Source organism: Poecile atricapillus, chromosome 3 (assembly GCF_030490865.1).
Source record: "Poecile atricapillus isolate bPoeAtr1 chromosome 3, bPoeAtr1.hap1, whole genome shotgun sequence".
NCBI lineage: Eukaryota > Metazoa > Chordata > Aves > Passeriformes > Paridae > Poecile > Poecile atricapillus.
The window spans coordinates 10,144,287-10,162,621 of record NC_081251.1 but is presented as its reverse complement, the minus strand read 5'-3'; the positions used below and the strand labels follow the sequence as shown (position 1 = coordinate 10,162,621).

The following is an 18,335-nucleotide window of genomic DNA, read 5'->3' as shown; positions in this document are numbered from 1 at the left end:
AGAACTGGGTGGGCCTTAAGCTTAGTGGGCAGATTTCCACTTCACGAGTCATACTGGCTTATACCCTCGTTAGTAGTCTGGAAGTTAGCCAATTGTGTCAAAATAGACCATGAAATCTGAACTACCCTTCAGTCCCTACTGAGATACCTTTCCAGTTTACGGCATGTTAAGAGCATTTTTGGGGAGGCACATGTGGTGCTTCTTGTCAAGCTATACCTGTCCTGCAGGTTATTTGATGACTTCAGCATCCCAAGCTTCCAATCTGGTACCTCTTCTCAGCACTAAGTATGTCAAATTTCAAACCAGGTAACTAAGAATGCTTTACTCAATTATCAAACAACCACAAATAAAGTGAAGCTCCTTTTAGAAACATGAAGTCCTTTCCTCACTGCAAAAACACTCATCACTCTAACTTCATCCTTCCTTACTAAGAACTGAATTGCCTGTGTCTAGGTCCTACTCCTTTGTGCTAGTGATTCCACCTACAGCTCTTGTCACTCCACAGTCCTGTGCATTTCTCCTCACACCCTGCTCTCTGATCAGTTCATGTCACTCTGAACTCTTCTACCAGGCCTCTCCCCTCCACTTTATAACAGGCAGCAATTATCATAACAAGCATCCAAAGCATCTTTCCTAACTGCTGTATGACTTTTTTTTAGAGGGATACTCTTAGTATACTACAAGCAGAAATACTCAAAGACAAGTCCCACATGGAAACCTCAATTCTACTATTAAAACCAAACTAAGGAAAGAAAAAACTAAACACTCCCTGAAAGTATTGACTATGAATTGGAAAAGGAAAGCATTTTGTCTCCCTGTCTAGGAACTGACATTGTAATTAAAGCCCTTTCAAAGTCAACATAATAAATATCTACATTTGAATTTAAAATAAATTGCAGTATGTGCTGTTTGAATGGTGCTCTACTATAAACTTAATTTTAAAAATTTAAAAAAAAGAAAGAAAAAAGGGAATATAAGAGAAAAAACCCAGCTGACTGTGCCCCAGCCAAGCCTTCTTCTGGTTCCAAGTATTTATAAGGCCAGGCAACAGTGGACTGCCAATGTATTAACGGTAAAGTTATCTTTTTCAAAAGGTCACATTCTAGTACCAGAATCTGAAATGTTAGTGCTCTGCAAGACACATCAAGGATCACATTTATTGCACTGTATAGTACTGTGTCCTAAAATAGAATATTATTTATTTTATAATTAGTCTTCAAAATTTTGTGATAAACAACAATAAATACCTTATGCCCCACAATATCTTTTAAAAACTACTAGGTTTTCTTTTAAATTAAAGTCTCTTAATTCTCTACAGCCAGGAAAATCTAATTATTGTAACTATCAATTTTAGTTTCCATTGACAAACATTATAGTACTAACAAACAAAAGGGAAAAAAACCCCCAGCATTCTGCAGCTAAAGCAGTGTGCAGAGTGATAATTTCTGCCATAATTTCTCCTCTAGGAATGGCTTTCTACAGAACAAAAAAAAGTTATGCTGCTGAAACGATGGTATCTCTCATCTGGACTATGTAAATACATCAGTGCAATCCTGGCTTCCCTGTACGTGCTGTGCAGTAACACTATTTAATATCACGAGAGGGCACCAGAGCCCATCTGAAAGGAAATTCTAGGCTCCTTTCCTGTTGCAGCAGCTCTATTACTTCACTGATCACATGCTCAATTCTGTACCAGAAACTAATAGGGCAGTTTTGATCACGTGCTCACAGTCAACATACACAGACATAGAATTGCACATATGAATCAGAAATTGTTTCATTTTTTTTAAAGTGAGCCTTCGTTTCTATAAATTAAATGCAACAATTTATCCAGCAAGTAAAAAAAAAAAAAAAAGAAGAAACTTGGTAGCTTTAAAAAAATATGCTATATATGTATAATATACATTTCCTGCTCAAGAATTATTAAGCCTTTTTTCAGTCTAATTTGGGAACCATCACTTTTTAAGAATTTTAAGACAACTATGCTGCAACTGGGAGGCTCCTGTCTAGCCTGTGAGCCTATTTCAGACAATCATGTTAAGCAGGACAATAATACAGGAAGGCTGTATTAAGAAAGCACATCCATCATGCCTAGAAGAACCTGTTGTACTCAGAAAGCAGAACCCTGTAAAACACTGGACACTATTATAAAAAGGAGTAATTTAATTAGTAATTAGCTTTTATTTTCACAACCTTTAATTACAGCAATGTTATGGCTCAGTGGCAACTCTTCAAATTTGAAAAATGTTAAAACTCCCAAAACAAAGGCATATGGTCTTAGGTACTTATTATATGCAGATATAATTGTGAATACAGTGGCCTATTTGCTTCACCAAACTAGGAAAGTAACAGCCTACATCTTGCAAGTTATTTGGGGAACATACCCTACTGAATAAAGCACTGAAAAATTAAAATTCTTATTAGACATCAGTATAGCCACACAATTCCAAACTCTTGGGGAATGAAGTGTGCAGTTCATTCTTCAGATAATCAATTAGCTATCACTTCTGATTTCAGGAAAGAAAGATCTCCAAAGCACTAAGTAATATTAAGCTGTTTTACAGTTTAATTGAACCTAAACTCCTGTGACTAATCCATAGGGAGGAAAAGGCAGAGAGATATAAAGGGGATACAGATCATCTAAATCAGAGCCTAAGTTTCAAGGACACAAAGCATGTTAAATTATTGACTTCTTAACATATTTAATGTTAAGGAAAACATCAAAGAAACATTAAAAACTAGATCCAGGCACATTTATTTTGACAGCATTAGTCTGTTAGTATTTATCAAAGTATTTTTTCAATTATTTCTAGTAAATAAAGACAGAAAACATCTACTGCATCTACTGCATCTTACTTACATGTGTCAGCAGTATTTTCTAGGAACACACATAGATATAAATGCTTTAAACTTAATTTCTATGAAGTATTTGTTCATCTGTAAGTAGCTTAACGTCATCCTAAGCTAAAAGTTTCATCTTCATATGGAAAATTGAAATACATGTCTGTTTATTTTAGGAATCAATGCACATGTTTATTATGCCTGGTTTACTGCAGCCCTAGGGAGGAGGGACGCTGCCGAGACAATGCAAAGCTCCCCATACTGCCTTACCAAGGGGCCTTTACTCTTACCCCAAATGACCATCTCTGAAGGTGAAACATCAACTCCAACTGCTAACAAGCTTGGCTCACAACACACAGGAAATAATTACCTCCAAAAGCCCAATTTTAGAAATCCTGCTCTACCAAAACTCAACTCTTAAAATGCTGCAATGTACCATCAAACAGGGTAAAGATTACCAATCTAAAAGGATTTTTTACGACAACAGAAAACCACTTACTCTTGCAGTTCCTTGTACTTGGGAGTGAAAGGGTAGTTCAAATTCATGACCTTACTGCTCCAACTGATTACAGTAAAGAAGCAGTTACAGACAACTGACAAATCCCTTCAAATACAGGAGAACTGACACTAGCACAAAGTCATTAGCACATTCCTATTTTAGGATGTTGGATAGAAGTTGGTGAGAAGAGAAAAACAGTAAAATGTCACAAATTTCTTGTAAAAGGGAAATTGTTCTTTTAAGCTACAAATTGCAGCAGTGTCTGACAAAGGGGTTATAAAACCATGCACCCTTTCCCAGTGTTGTGCTCTAGATTCTTGTGGCTGAAACAGGAACAACCGAGTTTGATGCCCATTTTAAAACAAGAGTTAAACTTAGCTGAACCTGTTGATACAAGCAGGCAGGACAAGTTTGGAAGGTGGAGGGAGAGCTGCATTTGACAGGCATTATCAGAATACCAATGAAAACTGCATGCAGACATGAATTTACGATGTTGTTCTACTCTGAAAAGTGACTACATGATAACCATACCCTTCTTCAAATACACTCCCTGTTAGATTTCAGGTATAACTTCTCACTTGGTGAGAAAGCTTTGATTTTTTTATTTTTATTTTTTGTATGTGAGAACAAAACATGCTTCCAAGAGTGGCTGATGAACACACCAGAATAAAAATAACAAGACAGACAATTAACTGCAGAAATAGTCTTAAACTCTGAGATGGTGCACTTGGAATGCAACTGTGCAAAAATATGGCACAGGGCAGAAAAGCTAAAAAAATTACTGCATTTTTTGTGAAAGCAAATATCCAAAATACCTCCACTTCCAAATTTCAGGCTGATTTTGTAATATTGCAGAAAGTTTATCAGTAATCAAGGTCCACTTCACTTGGAGGATGAAGAGGACACATGGAAGCCAACAAGGTTGTGTCAATTTTCAGAGTACAACTGTATATTCTGGCTGTTACACACTGATCTAGTACATGATTTTAACAAGCTATTAGGCTTAGTTGACACTGCCAAACAGTTCAAAATGGGTCAAAGTCAGTATTTAAAAATTTCTGCTGATAGAGGCAATCCTCTATATTGATCACAGCCTATTTTCTCAGAACTGAAAAAAAAGTCTTTTAACATTTATCAAATGTGAAACAAACAAAACTTTGAATGTTTTAAATTTTAGATAATGCCTTCCAAAATTTGGTTTAAGTATAGTTTTCAGCAATATGAAAACTATGGTGAGAGTATTTTGAAAAGAAAGAAAGAAAAAGATTTCCATGATAACCCCATTGTCAGATGTTCAGAACTTTCTCAAAAGCCTCCATTTGGGCTGAAACTTTCCATGCTTGGTCTCAGCCCAAAGGTGCACTTTGTAGACCTGAAAAAGGAAAAAAGGTAAGTAAAAAAAAATAAAACGTGCTGAAACATCCCCTTGCCCAGTTTTATTTCGGGTATTCAGCACTTAACCTTGAAGGGTTCTGTACTGCAAATGTAATATATTTTAATTATTTAACCTTGTTATACGAATTACTCACATATTTCTTACTTGAGGTGTATTTTGGCAGGCATTTAAATTTTTTTTTTCCTGTTTTATTTGCACTAAGAAGTACAGGGGATTATGCTGCTTATTGCAAGCATGGAACTGTGCATTAAACAGTTACTGGAGCAACTGGCAACACAATCTTGAATTACATCCATTTTCACTGTATGATTTTAGCATCCAAATTAAATGACTGCAAATATTTGCAGCAGAAAAGAAAAACTGTATTAGGTAACCTCAGGTTAGAGGCATTATCTTCTAAATATGCTATGGTGGGGTTTCTTTAGATCTTTTATTTTAGTTTATTTTTTAAAGAAAGGTTGAGCTCCCATGTCATCTTACTAGCCAAAAAAGAACATTTGAGAAATTATTTTCAGCATTTCTTAAAAAATACATCCAATAACAGAGAGCCACCACTAACAATGCCTTTGTTACTTCTTTGACAAATGCCTTGTTTTTGTCTCCTTCCATCAGCCTGGTATAAACTACTGTCTTCCTGGCAAAGTATATGGGCCATGAGGTTGACTGATTCAAAAATCACCTTTCAATACATTTGACATTGAGAGAGAGCACTGCTCACTTTTCTACTTTATCATGGCAAGGGGCATTAATGAAAGTCACTTCACTGTTAAACACATCATCTAAAACATCCTTCAAGTGGTAACACAGTGTAGGAGAAACAAAAATAATGCACCTTTGCTTGTCATACTGTGGAAACATATTACAAAAAGGACCAACAATTCTTACTGGGCTCTCTACTGGCTTCTGTAAGGGAAGAAAAATCAGTTGTTGGCCGGATACTGCCAAAAGCTGAGTGCCCTTCACTGTCAAATCAATGAGCAGAGGAATGTGCTCTTCACCTTTCAGGAATGGCCCCTCTTCATTACAAAACTGTTTAACAGCAAAGGTAATGTGACATCTCTTATGCAACATATATTTTACACATAGAAATACATACACACATACAAACAAAAAGTGTTTTTTTGGTTTTTTGTTTTTGTTTTTTTTACCTAAATGCAAACTGGATGAGGATCCATGTGATGAAAGTGATGGCGGTGGCGTAAGTGAATGTCCTGGCGTTTGGCTTGGCAGAGGCATGCCTATTGGACTTGGAGAGGAGGAAAATCCCAGACTATTGTAAAATGGCTGCCCTATGGGTGCTAGGCTGCTACTAGATCTTTTGTACAAGTCAGAGCTAGTAGATAGAGAATCTCTCCTTGTGGCACTACTACTTGCAGAACTGCCAACTGAAGAAGAAATAAAAAGACCCTAATTACACAGTGTCAACTGAATAAAACCTATCCCCAACTACAGCTGGGCAACAACAGATGCGATCACAATAATTACAGCAATCGTTATGACAAAGACAATTACTGTGATAACCACACATGCTTTTAAGTAAATCTAAGTGGGTATAAACATACCACTGGCAAGTATTTCACCAACGTTCATGTCTTTCAACATTTCACACTAGACTTCTCACAGTAATATTGCGGTACTCGGTTTTAGATGCCTGACTTCAGGCTTTGGGACAAATATGGAATTTATAAGATTAGATTACACTGTCACTTTATAGAATAAATTATTCTCAAAATATTGCCACTACATATATGATAAATTTTTTTTCCACCTTAAATTATTAGTCAGACAGTGACACTCATTTCAGGAAAAAGTCTAGAGGAAATTAGTTGTTGTTTAAGGGTTCACAAAATAATTTATATTCTTGTTCAGCTGTTTCTGAACTTCCTCTTTTAAACCCCTCACCTGTAGGAAAAAAATTGCTACCTTAAATTCCCTACAAGAATTATGGCTCTCAAAGAAGTGCTTTGAAAAGATATTATAAAGAGGGAATAGGCCAAGAAAGAAGATGAGAAGCACAGCAGAGATAGGAAAATTAGGTGAGAAATTAAAAATGTGATTTTACTGCTATCAGTGTTTCTGAAAGTCAAATTAGACTTTGGATAACAGTGTATTAGTGAAGGACTGGTTATCCTGCACAGCATCATTCAGCAGGGTGACGAGCAGTCTAGGACAAATTAGAACAATAAAAAGTTTTAGAAATGTTACATTCTAGTAACTGCTGCATACTAGCAAAGTATTAAACTAGAATGCCTGTTTTAAACATGGAACATTATTATACTCATGAACCAAACCAAGATTATGGATATTTTAGTAACAAGTATCTTTCTTAAGCTGAATTTGGAAAACTGATTACTACTATTGGCTACTTCAACTTAAAAAGGAAAGGTCAGAATTTTTACTTCCACAACCTTTATCCTTTTCAAGTACCTTCCTATTAAAGCTGGCAGCATGGCACAATATAAAGGTCGCCTGAAACCTCCCATTTTAAGATACTAATTTGTTTTCTCATACCATTAACAACTTGGCTAATATTTTTCATGGCAGGAACTTGCTTGGACAAAAATTTTAACAGAACTTCTGTCTAAATACTGCCATTTAAGCAATACTGGCAAAGTGTTTTATCCTTACCAAAATAATCTAGCTACCTCTTTGAGAAGTTGATGCTTTCATGTACTCAGACCAAATATGCCAGCAACAGGAGACCTTTATTTTCACACTTTTAGACTGAACTAAAAATCTTTGCAAGACCACAGTTCATCCAAGTTCAGCACAGATCTGCTACAGATTTATAGCTGAAAACTTAAACTCCTGACCATACACTGCATGTCTGAGATGGTTGGTTAAGGGTTGTGCCATGTCAAAAACAGACTTTAAAACTGCTGTCCAAGATTCTACCTTGTGTTGGAAAGGCCCATGAGGCAACGAGGAAAGGCAGTTTTCTATTTCAAGTGCAGGGGAGACAAAAGCCAAACACAAGAAATAGACTAGGGAGGTGGGGAAAAGAGAAAAAAGGAAACCAGAAAGAGGAAGAAATAAAGGTAAGACAAAGGGACTGCAAGAAAAACTGGCAAGCGTTTTCAGTGGGACTGAGGATGAGAAGAAAGCAGATCTGAAGAAAAGTTAGGCTGTAGAAAGTATATGTGACTGTGGGGCAAAAAGACTGGAATAGTAAGCTGATGATAGGAACATCACAGAGCACAAGTAGAAACAAACATAGTTAGGAGGGGGAGGGAAGCAGGGGATAAATGTTGCCTGGAAACTGGGAAGGAAGACATACTAGAGGAGAAACCAGAAGGAAAAGATACCAGACTAACTAGGCAAGGAGATTGAGAATAAGAAACCAGAAGAGCAAATAAAGGCAACAGTGTAAAGAAATCTCAAGCTTTGAGACCAGCTCTACAGGCTCTGGCTCACTGAACCATATAAATGCTAATACAATGCTACATGATGGATTGCTATTTTTCCATCTTTCAGAGTTTCTTACTCAGCTAAATTGCTGCAGCTTAACAAGTTACCATGAACCAGCTGAGCTGCATTTTCACACACACAAGCAAAGCTCACAAAACAGAGAAGATAATTTGCATTAGCTTACTCTTCTTCCCCCCTCTCTAAGCTAATCCAATTCCTTTACAGTTGTTATAAGCCAGAAGGTGGCATCTGGAAAGCTGCCACAGTTGATCTAATTCTTGGCTACCTGTTAAGCTGCAGTAACTTATCATCATGTGTTGCAATCCTTCTCCCCGAGTACCTAAACCTTTAAAATGGAGTGTGAATAATTTTATTATAAAAGAACAAAGACTGTAAGTACACATAGTCACTTATATGGTATGTTAGCTGCTTTCAGTTGTTACTTTGTTCAGTCATTCAAGCTAGAACATGCTCACCTTTGCATTTTTTGCAGCTATATTTGCCCCCGTGCAAAAACTGAAAACATAAGGGCAAAATATGTTCTAACATCTATCAGTCTTCATGGTTGTATTTTAACTGAAATTTAACCTTTTCAATACACTGATGGGAGTTACAAAGAAGCTGAAACCTTGGCACATAAAAAATTAAACTTGTTTTCAATTTGCCTCAATATGCATGACTATCACTTGTTTAAGTGGTCATCTGTGTAATTCAAATCATATATACATACAGGTCAGAACTCTAAAAAAATAAATAAATAACCAGGAAGCATTTTTGAAGTGGCTGTTAGGGCAAATACAGTTTATACTTGGCAGAAGGGCACTTTCAATATACGTTTATTCTAATAACACTACTAAAAATATTTCAGGTTTAGATAGCACCTTTCATCAGCACTTCTCAAACTGCAAAAGCATAAAGTTCCTGCTTCCCTGTGCAAACTATCATGTTAATTAAATCACCCTGGATACTGCTGCAAGATTTCAGCATGTGCTTTCTGTGCTGAGGGCTTTGGACAAAGCTCTGGAACTGACCTTAACTAAAAGAAAAAGGCTTCATCTCCTGTGCCAGAAAAAACTATGCTGATTTTCTTAAATAGATACACAGCTAAAATTTGTGTTCTATGGAGGTTCTTCAGATAATGCAGGATAAAAACTTTAATGACTTAAATCTATTCTATCTGGAGACCTTAAATAGTTTGCGCTGTATTAAATATATATATTTATTATCACTATCTATCACTGTAACGAAACTGTACCTAGAGTGAAACACAGCTGCTAAGGACTCACTGAAACCCTACAAATAGCTCAGGAAAAATTACATTACATAATATACACTTGGATAGCACAATTTTATAAATAAAATTTACTTGCTGTGACATTAATGAAAATTAATAAAACCTACACTACACTGAGTAGCCTCAATTTTTATTTAAATTCAACATGGGATGTTTTGAGTTTCTCTTTAAAATTAAATACTGGACAGCATCAGTCTAAAAACCTGATTTTGGACTAATTTTGGACTTCCTAGCATTAGCTTTGTTAAAGTAAATAATTTTTCTGATTATTTTATGAAAAACAACTCTGAGAAAAACTCTGTGTTGGTATGCAGTATATTTGATGTCACTAGTCACACTTAGTTACCAAATAACAACTACCTCTCTTAACATTGAAGGGTGTGCTTTTCCTTCTGTTTTTTATCCCCTATATATTAAGCCATTTTGTAATATTTTGTAATTTTTTAAAAATTACTTTCTTTAATGCTAACTTTCCTTAATTTTGAAAAGAATACTGTTAAGAGTACATACAATTCCCCCAACTTCTACCCATCTGCAAGATATGCAAGATTATGCTCCCCTGATTTCATTAAAATAATGCTAATAATAAGAAGCAATTCAGTGGTGTAAACTTAAAAATTAATAGCAAAAGGAAATCTTCTTTAAAATAAATGTTTCTCTTGCCTTACTAAAACTGAATCTGAAATATAAGATAACCTACCTTGCATGTTTAAAAACTGTGTGAGTATGAAATTTCTGCTTTAGAGCAGAAATGTGACAGAATGATTTTATTTTTTTTTAAGTACAAACAGGTTGGTTACATTTAGGAGTATCTGTTGAAATTAATTAATTAAAGGCCCCAGATGTGCATAGAACTATTTAGGCTTAACTATATCTAAGATTAAACCTGCTAGAGTTAACAAGGACTATTCTTGGGTATTAAGTATTTTTGTTTTATAAATCCTTAAAAAATGTTATGGAAACAAGCACTTCAATATTAGATCAAATTTAGAAAGTCAAATACTGTTTAATTTGTTCCCAAAAATTATGAATTTTTCTAATATGATAATTAAAACATGTGTATCTTCGCTATCATCAATTGTTACTTTAACCAAATAATGAAGACTTCCTTGAAAACAAAAGCAGCTTACTGAAAAACAGTAACAAACTTCTGGGGCAGAGTACAGTGATCAGCATGGAGAAGTATTTTGGAGATACCTGTGACTACAGGATATTGTTCAAAAATGCATCTTGTATACAGAACCCAAGTTAATTTAAAAAGCTTTTTTTATTCCCCTACAATTTATTTTAAATTTGAATAACCTATTTTTACCTTGTTTTGAGAAATGTATGTATATATATGATGCCTGATACAGATACATTTTTTTGCTTAGCACAAAAGTCTCATAGAATGTCCTCACTATATTAACAACCTACCTGATGAGCCAAATCCACCAAGTGCAGAGCCGATAGCTGCTCCTAAAGAGCTGCTACTTCCAAAGCCAAGAGATGTGCTTCCTGGTTGGCCAGGACCATGTGAAAAAAGGGAACTGCTCTGGGAGTTATTGGTCAAAGAGTTACTGCCATAAAATGAATTGGATTGTAGGCTACTATTTGTTTGCTGTTGCTGTTGTTGTGGCTGGGCACCAAGTGGCCGAAATAGACCGTTCGTGGCTCCCGCGAGATTGTTTGCTGTTCCTCCAGCTGAAGCAGCTGCAGCTGTAAAACACACGTTTTCAATCATAATTACTCTCTTGAACATTTCTGACTGAAAATGGATTATTCAGAACTAAATTGTATTTTCTTGAAGCCCTCTTAAAACAAGCAGAAATTCACATATTAAAGGACTAAGAGACTTAATAGTATTACACAATCTTAATTACTCAAGGCAAAAAGGTGAAGACAGAACATGTTTTAGGCTAATTAAGGCTGCAGAAGTGTTAATGTAATTGAGGGAATTTTCAGTGTAAACATATAAGACATTACTGTTTACTGAACTTTTTATATCCCAAGTTGCAGTAGCAGAGTTGCAGCTAAGAGTCATTCAAAGACATCTTCAGCTACTGCCAGAAGTGAGTTCTACATACAGAAAGAAGCTGGTAGATTAACTTAAAATCTAATTTTCTGAACAGATTAAGTTAATTAATCCAGGGTTAATATTCTGGATTTTAATTTAACAAATACAACAAATGGTTCAGTAAAGTAATACTAGATCTTACAACTGGTAAAAAAGAAGGAAACTAGAGACTTTCGATATAACTAATTCTCCTCATTTGCTTTCCATTCTATACAAAGCTTTCTCCTTGCCACATTTTTCAGGAGAAAATAAATTTCATGAGAAAAGCATAGCAAGGCTCCAGAGCAGTCCATCTTCTGCCAGGCCGAAGCAATGGAATGATGCTTCCTAGAGGACACCATTTAGGGGATTGATGAGAAGTGCATGTTATAATGCATGGGGAGAGGTAGGAGAAAATGTTGTTATCTGACAAGTAACATTTGCAGAAACATGCCTGTGTACGTATGGGAAGAGGACTGTAAATTCCAATTAAAAATGGAAAACCCCATCTGTGAGAAAGAACAGTCTCAAAGAACAGGAGGAGACAGAATAATAAAGCAAGCATGCACAGTATATCCTTCACAACCAGAAAACTTCAGAGTTGCATAGAAAACAACATTGTCAAATACTAATCAACATTACTGTTAAGATTCAACAGAGAATGAAAGAAACCTCTGTGCAGGATTAAATATTTACCTGCTTGTGCTGCTGCAGAACTGATTAGAACAGGAGTTGAGGCCACCAATCTGACTGGTGCGCCAAGCCCAGTTCTCGCTCCAGGGCCTACTACTAAGGCACCAGTCTGATCATAATAGGCAGTGGGAGCCAGCACTTGGTAGCCTACACAACACAGGACACAAAGATTAGTGGTATAGATAGTATCATACAGTCAGCATTTCCTCTTTCCTTGAAATATTCTAACCACAAACTATAAACCAGCATTTCCGCCACACTGTCTTTGAACATCAACTAAACATCAAAGAAAAAGCAGAAAACATCATGGCACAAAATCAGATTTAGAAATGCTTCAAGTAATTTTTAACAACTAAAATAACTGCTAAAATTAGGTGGCTAAAGTTGAACTTATTGGCAAGGTTAAAGTTTCTAACACCATAGTGAGAAGGCACAGGTACAACACAACTGGCAGTGTTTGGATCATTATCGAATCAATTTCTTTCAGCTGTTTAAAATACACTACATTCCTCTTGTACTCCTTTGTACATGGAGAAGTTACTGAGACATGCACAATTAAAGGGCTGAGCTAAATGCAAGTCTGGAAATTCCACACATTAACTAGCCACACTTAAAAGTCCATCTGCAAAAAACACATTAGGAAATGAATGCTGTGTGTGCAGGAGTACCTTGGACCAGTCAGTTTCACAGGAATAAAGATGACTGTAATCCAAGCATAACACTTCATTCAGTTGACAGCTAAGAACTGGAACTGATGCAGAAAAGGAAGAGGAGTTGAAAATGGAGAAAAGCAAGCCATAGGAAGGAATACAGAATACAATATATGAATGAAGAAAAGCAAGAGAGACAAAAGAAAGCCAAGCCGAAAAAAACCCTTTATTTAGAACAAGAGCAAGAGAATTAATTTTAAAGCTCTTGACACTTTATAGTGAAGTAGATGAATTGGAATAAGAATCCCTAAAAAAAGGAAGACAAGCTACAATAATCTAAGAAATGGTGCTGGTATTCAAAATGTTACAAATTCTAATTGTTAGGTTGACTGTTCTTACGAAGCAATAAAACAAAACCCAATGAAATTTCAATATCCCTCCCATGTTCAAATATCTACTAACACTATTAAGAAAAAAGACAAGATTGCAAAAGTCACACATCTATTTTTGTAGATGTAAGAAAAGATTTTGCATTCTATTTTAAGTCAGTTGCTCCCATCAGTTGCCTTGTATGTTCAGAACTAGGTCTAGCAGAGTTCTCTCTGAAATATGTACCTGAACATAACTGGACCTCTGATTTAAGATAAGTATCACAGTCACCAGCCTTCCAAGCCATATTTTCTCCTCGGTTTCTAGAACATCTCTGTAATCTCTTCTGCCTAGATACACTCCAAAAAAAGAGCTGGAAACATCATCTGCCTTCTGGCCTGGTGGTTACAGTGCTCTGCAGGGAAGCAGGATACACAGGTCCCAATTCTTACACACTAAGAAAATATGAAGATTCGAAGGAGACTCAGGTAGCACTCAACAGGACAGGAGCAATGACAGTCCAGATCTTTAGGTTCAATTCACAGTTCTGGAGGTGAATGCATCATGCTAATTATGAAGAATCATCACTGCTATCATTCTAAACCTGTTTGTTCTCACTGCTCACTACTTGCTTTGCATTCTAGGCACATCTACCTTTTCTTTCCCATCAACAGCACAAGAAAAGAGTTGTCCTCCACATCATTTGTCTGAAAACCTGGCTAGTTAAAACCAACCAAAACAGATTCTTACACTTGAACTGGTTCGAAAACCTTTGCTAGAGATGCCACTGCCTCTTCCACCTACAAAAATGTGCTCTGCTCTACCCCCTTCACCTCTTCATGAGAAAGGCTGCTACATTCCCATGGTACAGAAAGATGACAAACTGTTTTCTGTTTTACTGTCGTTCTGTAGCCAGAAAATATTAGTTTAGTGACACAGTAGGAAAGCTTGTTATAATAATATGTGTTCCTGAACACATTAGCAATGTTTAATTACCAGTACCCACATAATTTCTGCTTTTACTCATAGCAGGTTCAACTGATAACACCATGTTGGTTCTGCTGTTTGTTCCTGCTGTATCATATAAAACTACTTTTTCAGAACTCAGAATTGGCTAATGCTTACCTGTATTTGCTCTGCCCATCTACCCTCTTCAAACGCACAAACCCACAGATAATGCTTAACTGTTTAACTGCTACAAACCCCCACTGATTTTATGTTTATACCCTTTGATTAATCTAAAACTAACATACAGCTTTTTATGTGACTTCAGGCCCACGATGCAAACAAGCCTATTTTCCAATGCAAAATACCTGGAGGAGGGTAGGGGAGATAACTTACACTTTGCAGAAATTAAATTTACAGAAATTAATACTTACACAGTTTAATACATTAGTATTAGATTGTATAAAACAATTTACTCATATGACTGCTAAACTGAAAAATGGAAGCAACCTGCCCTTGCTCTTTCTTTGCATTACAAGATGCCCAAGCCCTCTTGATACTTCCCCGACATTATATGAACCTGTGATCCACCCACAGACAGTTCATTTAAAGTAATGATAAACTAGGTCAAGACCATCCAGATACTGTCACAGAAGGTTCAAGCTATGCATGAGAACTGATGGATTCATCTGTTTCCAATTTCTGAAATACATTCTGAACCAAAACAGGCCTTAGCTTTCTACTCAAATTTACTGCAACAAAGCAACATAGGACCTACTCTTTGTGAAATTGCTAAAACCTTGCCAAGTGCACCTGCAGCCTCAAAGGTATAAATTTTTTTGTTTTGATGTCAAAAATAAAATTTCAGAGACCATTTAAGATCAGATTAAATAACTGAAAGAACGGTTCTCACAGCAAAACTTTGATCTTCTTCTTCTTCTTTCCTTTTTATTCCACAAATTGTGCCTTATCCCAGAAAGGTGAGCACAAATCTAGAAACTTCCCCTGCCTTTTCTCTTATCAGACATAAGGTGGTGACTTGGCAGATCTCCTCTCTAATTCCGTCTCCTTGTTTCAGTTTTTATTACTTTCCATCACATCATCTCTCCCTGTAGCTGTGCAATTTCCTCTCAAAATTAACAATTATCAAAGCTCACTTCAGTGCCTTCAAGTTCATCGTGGTGCTCCCACGCAGTCAGAAAACTAAAACATATGGTTTCCTAATCAGTTCCTAATCACATCTTTTATTTTAGAGTTCAATTGCTCTATCTACACTTACTGTCTCCATATCAGCAGGGAATTTGAAAGTAAACAATCTAGTTTATCAATATGGTGTTTCGCTGAAAGGATTTCTAAATGTCTCCAGAAACCACAGACTGAAAAACTTTCTGATTCTTACCACACAAACCTTGAATACACCTTAAGAATGAGAGGAAATTAAATCTGCTTTCTTGGCTTATGCAGCTCTTCCTCAGTATTGCACAGATCCATCCAGCAATGCAACTTCCCCCAGTGATGACACCCAAATGTATGCCAGTTCGCTACTTCTCTCTACACAATTTAACAGATGTAACACTCCTTACTGCCAACTCAATTATGTGCCCCTTTTACAAATGCCATCCTCTCCCCTTCCCAACTTTCTTTCTCCAAAACCTGAACCCCTGTAACTTTTTGCTTGTTCTGAAGAAAATATGCTCAGCCTTATCGCTGCACATCCTCTCACAAATCCAATGCAGAACTTACTATCCAGCCAGTAACCCATTTATACGTTCTATAACCACTGTAACTTTGCCTATACTGTACATCTGCCATAATGAAATTTGACTTCTGTTTCATACTACCCACTGCAATGCCACACTTCAAATTCCTCTAGGGAATAAAACCAAAAAATGTTAAGCCAATGGATAGAAATTGTTGATTTCAATGTTCTATACATGGGTGTTTTTTCCCAGACTACTCACTTTGTATGTCCACCTGCAAGCCAGATGCACCATGACAGCTTTACTGTGTGAGTTCCATAAAACTAAGTTGTGTCTGACCTAGTCAGTGCAGAGCCTCTAGTGGGATTTGGCTGACCTGCTGTTATAGACATCTATTTTAGGGTAAGCTGAGCAGCTCTGCAGACTCTTTACAGCAACTGCACAACGGAGCTCTCCCCTGAGCACAATGACTCCTCAGATAGCTGAAGTCTAAAGCAGACTCCTGACTTTAGATGATTAAGCCAAGTCCAGAAGTTGTGATGAGGACTGCTTTTATTCAAAACCAGAATGTATATTGATTGTCCTATGAAATTGGGAATACCCTCTGACACTCTCATTCAGGCACATACACTCAGGCAGAAACACTTTGTTTTTTAAGAATCTTTGTTACTGAATGACTTGCTCAATTAATATAGGAAGAATTTTAAACGGAATTGCGCAACTCCAATGCAAAACGCTTTTCATATTAAGTGGTTTTAAACAAGAACCCAAAGTTTCACCTTTTATCAGCCTTCCAGTACCTAGAGGGGCCTACAGGAAGGCTGGATACTTTTTTCAAGAGCATGAAGTGATAGAACAATAGGGAATGGCTTCCAATGGAAAGACTGTAGCTTTGCATTGAATATTAGGAGCAAATTCTTTACTGTGAGGGTGGTGATGCACTGGAACAGGTTGCCCAGAGAGGCTGTTGGCACCTCACCCTTGGAGGTGTTTAAGACCAGGATGGATGGGGCTCTGAGAAACCTGGTCTAGTGGAAGGTTCCACTTCCTTGGCAAGGGGCTAGAATGAGATGATCTGTAAGGCCCCTTCCAGCCCAAACCATTCTATCATTCTGTTTTTCTGAAAGGAGACCTAACAGTGACATTATGAGAAAGGTAACCTGGACTTCAGGCACTTTCTCTCTGCATGTAGAATGAGATAGGTATCTTAAGTGACACAGGGATACACACTTCTAAATAGTTAAAAAAGAAACACCTGAAATATCAAATTTCAAAACAAAGGCATTAAATAGTTGGGATAACATGAATTTCATCCAACTCGAAGGCTGTGACAAGGAGAAAGCAGCTCAAATAATTTCAGGACAGCAGCATGGACAAGCTGAACAGTATACTCTCACTTGCTAGCTAACTGTGAAGTCAAACTAAAAATATTCTCTCTGTAAAGAGTATTTAAAAGCTTCAAACTCTATTTGGACCTTCATTTTCTTGTAAAACATCTTCGTCCATTGCAATATGAATTCTGTACGACTTAATATTGTTTACTATATTACGTGTTGATCAATGGTTGCTGTCCGGGATTCACTAAGTCACATTTTGGTATCTAGATATTATTTAGTCATCTTGACTCAATTTTATAGTAAGTTAATAGAAAAAGGCATCTCTGGAGCCAAACTCACTTTATCCTAAATCAGGAAACTAAAATAGAGGCAGACAAATCAAGAGTAAAAGTTCCTATTTCTCTTTGCTTGCTATAAATGGAGCTCAAGCATCTCTGTCAAATACAGACACCAAACCAAGTGTATGAAATGAGATTCCCACATATAAAGGCATGTATTCATTTCCTCAACCTTCTTACCCTAAAAAGAGGAATCACCAGCACTCCCTATGACTCACTACAAATCCAATCTTGTGAAGACTGAAAAAATACATGTCTTTCTTTATATGTTGAGCCTTATTCCCTGTAACAGTGTGGTTGGTAAGGCTGAAGTCAGTCGCACACAATTCTATTATAGAACAGTCTGAAATATATTCCCAAGAATAAAGTTCTTCTCTGGTCATCCAGGCTTGCAGCATCAGATGGGATAAAGCAGAAATCTACAATGGAAATTGAAAAAAAAGGCTCCTGCCCTCACAGAAAACCTTTTGGGGCTTGTGGAAGAGGGAAAAAAAAAAGATTTCAAATACCTTCTTCAAAGGACAGGCTCTTGCACTACTAAGATTATGTATTAAACCACTCAGTATTACCTTCAATCAACAATCTGGAGCGGGGGGAAGATTATGGGTTTTAAGAGCTAGTCTTGAGTTAAGACAGCTACTACTCCAGATCCAAAGTATGAACTAATAAGTAAATGTAAACAAACATACACCACACCCCTCTCAAAAAAAAAAAAATAAAAAAGAAAAGAAAAAAATTTGCAGCTAAGCCTTTGAGGCTTGTGCAAAGATGCTTATTAACATCTCTCACATGCCTCATTGTTTGTAGGCCTTATCCACTGCTTTGGTGAG

At 36.6% G+C, this 18,335-nt stretch overlaps 1 protein-coding gene across 14 annotated transcripts in view; it reads right to left on the bottom strand.

Annotated features, from left to right (window-relative positions):
- Positions 1-18,335, bottom strand: part of PUM2 (pumilio RNA binding family member 2) — a 68,150-nt gene that overhangs the window by 10,899 nt on the left and 38,916 nt on the right. For 10 of the 14 annotated variants that reach the window (XM_058836786.1, XM_058836789.1, XM_058836785.1 and 7 more), the window contains 3 exons: positions 12,170-12,313; positions 10,855-11,136; positions 5,885-6,121 (listed from right to left, as the gene is read on the bottom strand). In XM_058836786.1, the coding sequence (XP_058692769.1) occupies positions 5,885-6,121; positions 10,855-11,136; positions 12,170-12,313 (663 nt within the window). The remainder of the gene's footprint in view (positions 1-5,884; positions 6,122-10,854; positions 11,137-12,169; positions 12,314-18,335) is intronic. The other 4 variants (XM_058836793.1, XM_058836796.1, XM_058836797.1 and 1 more) reach the window with 1 other exon arrangement.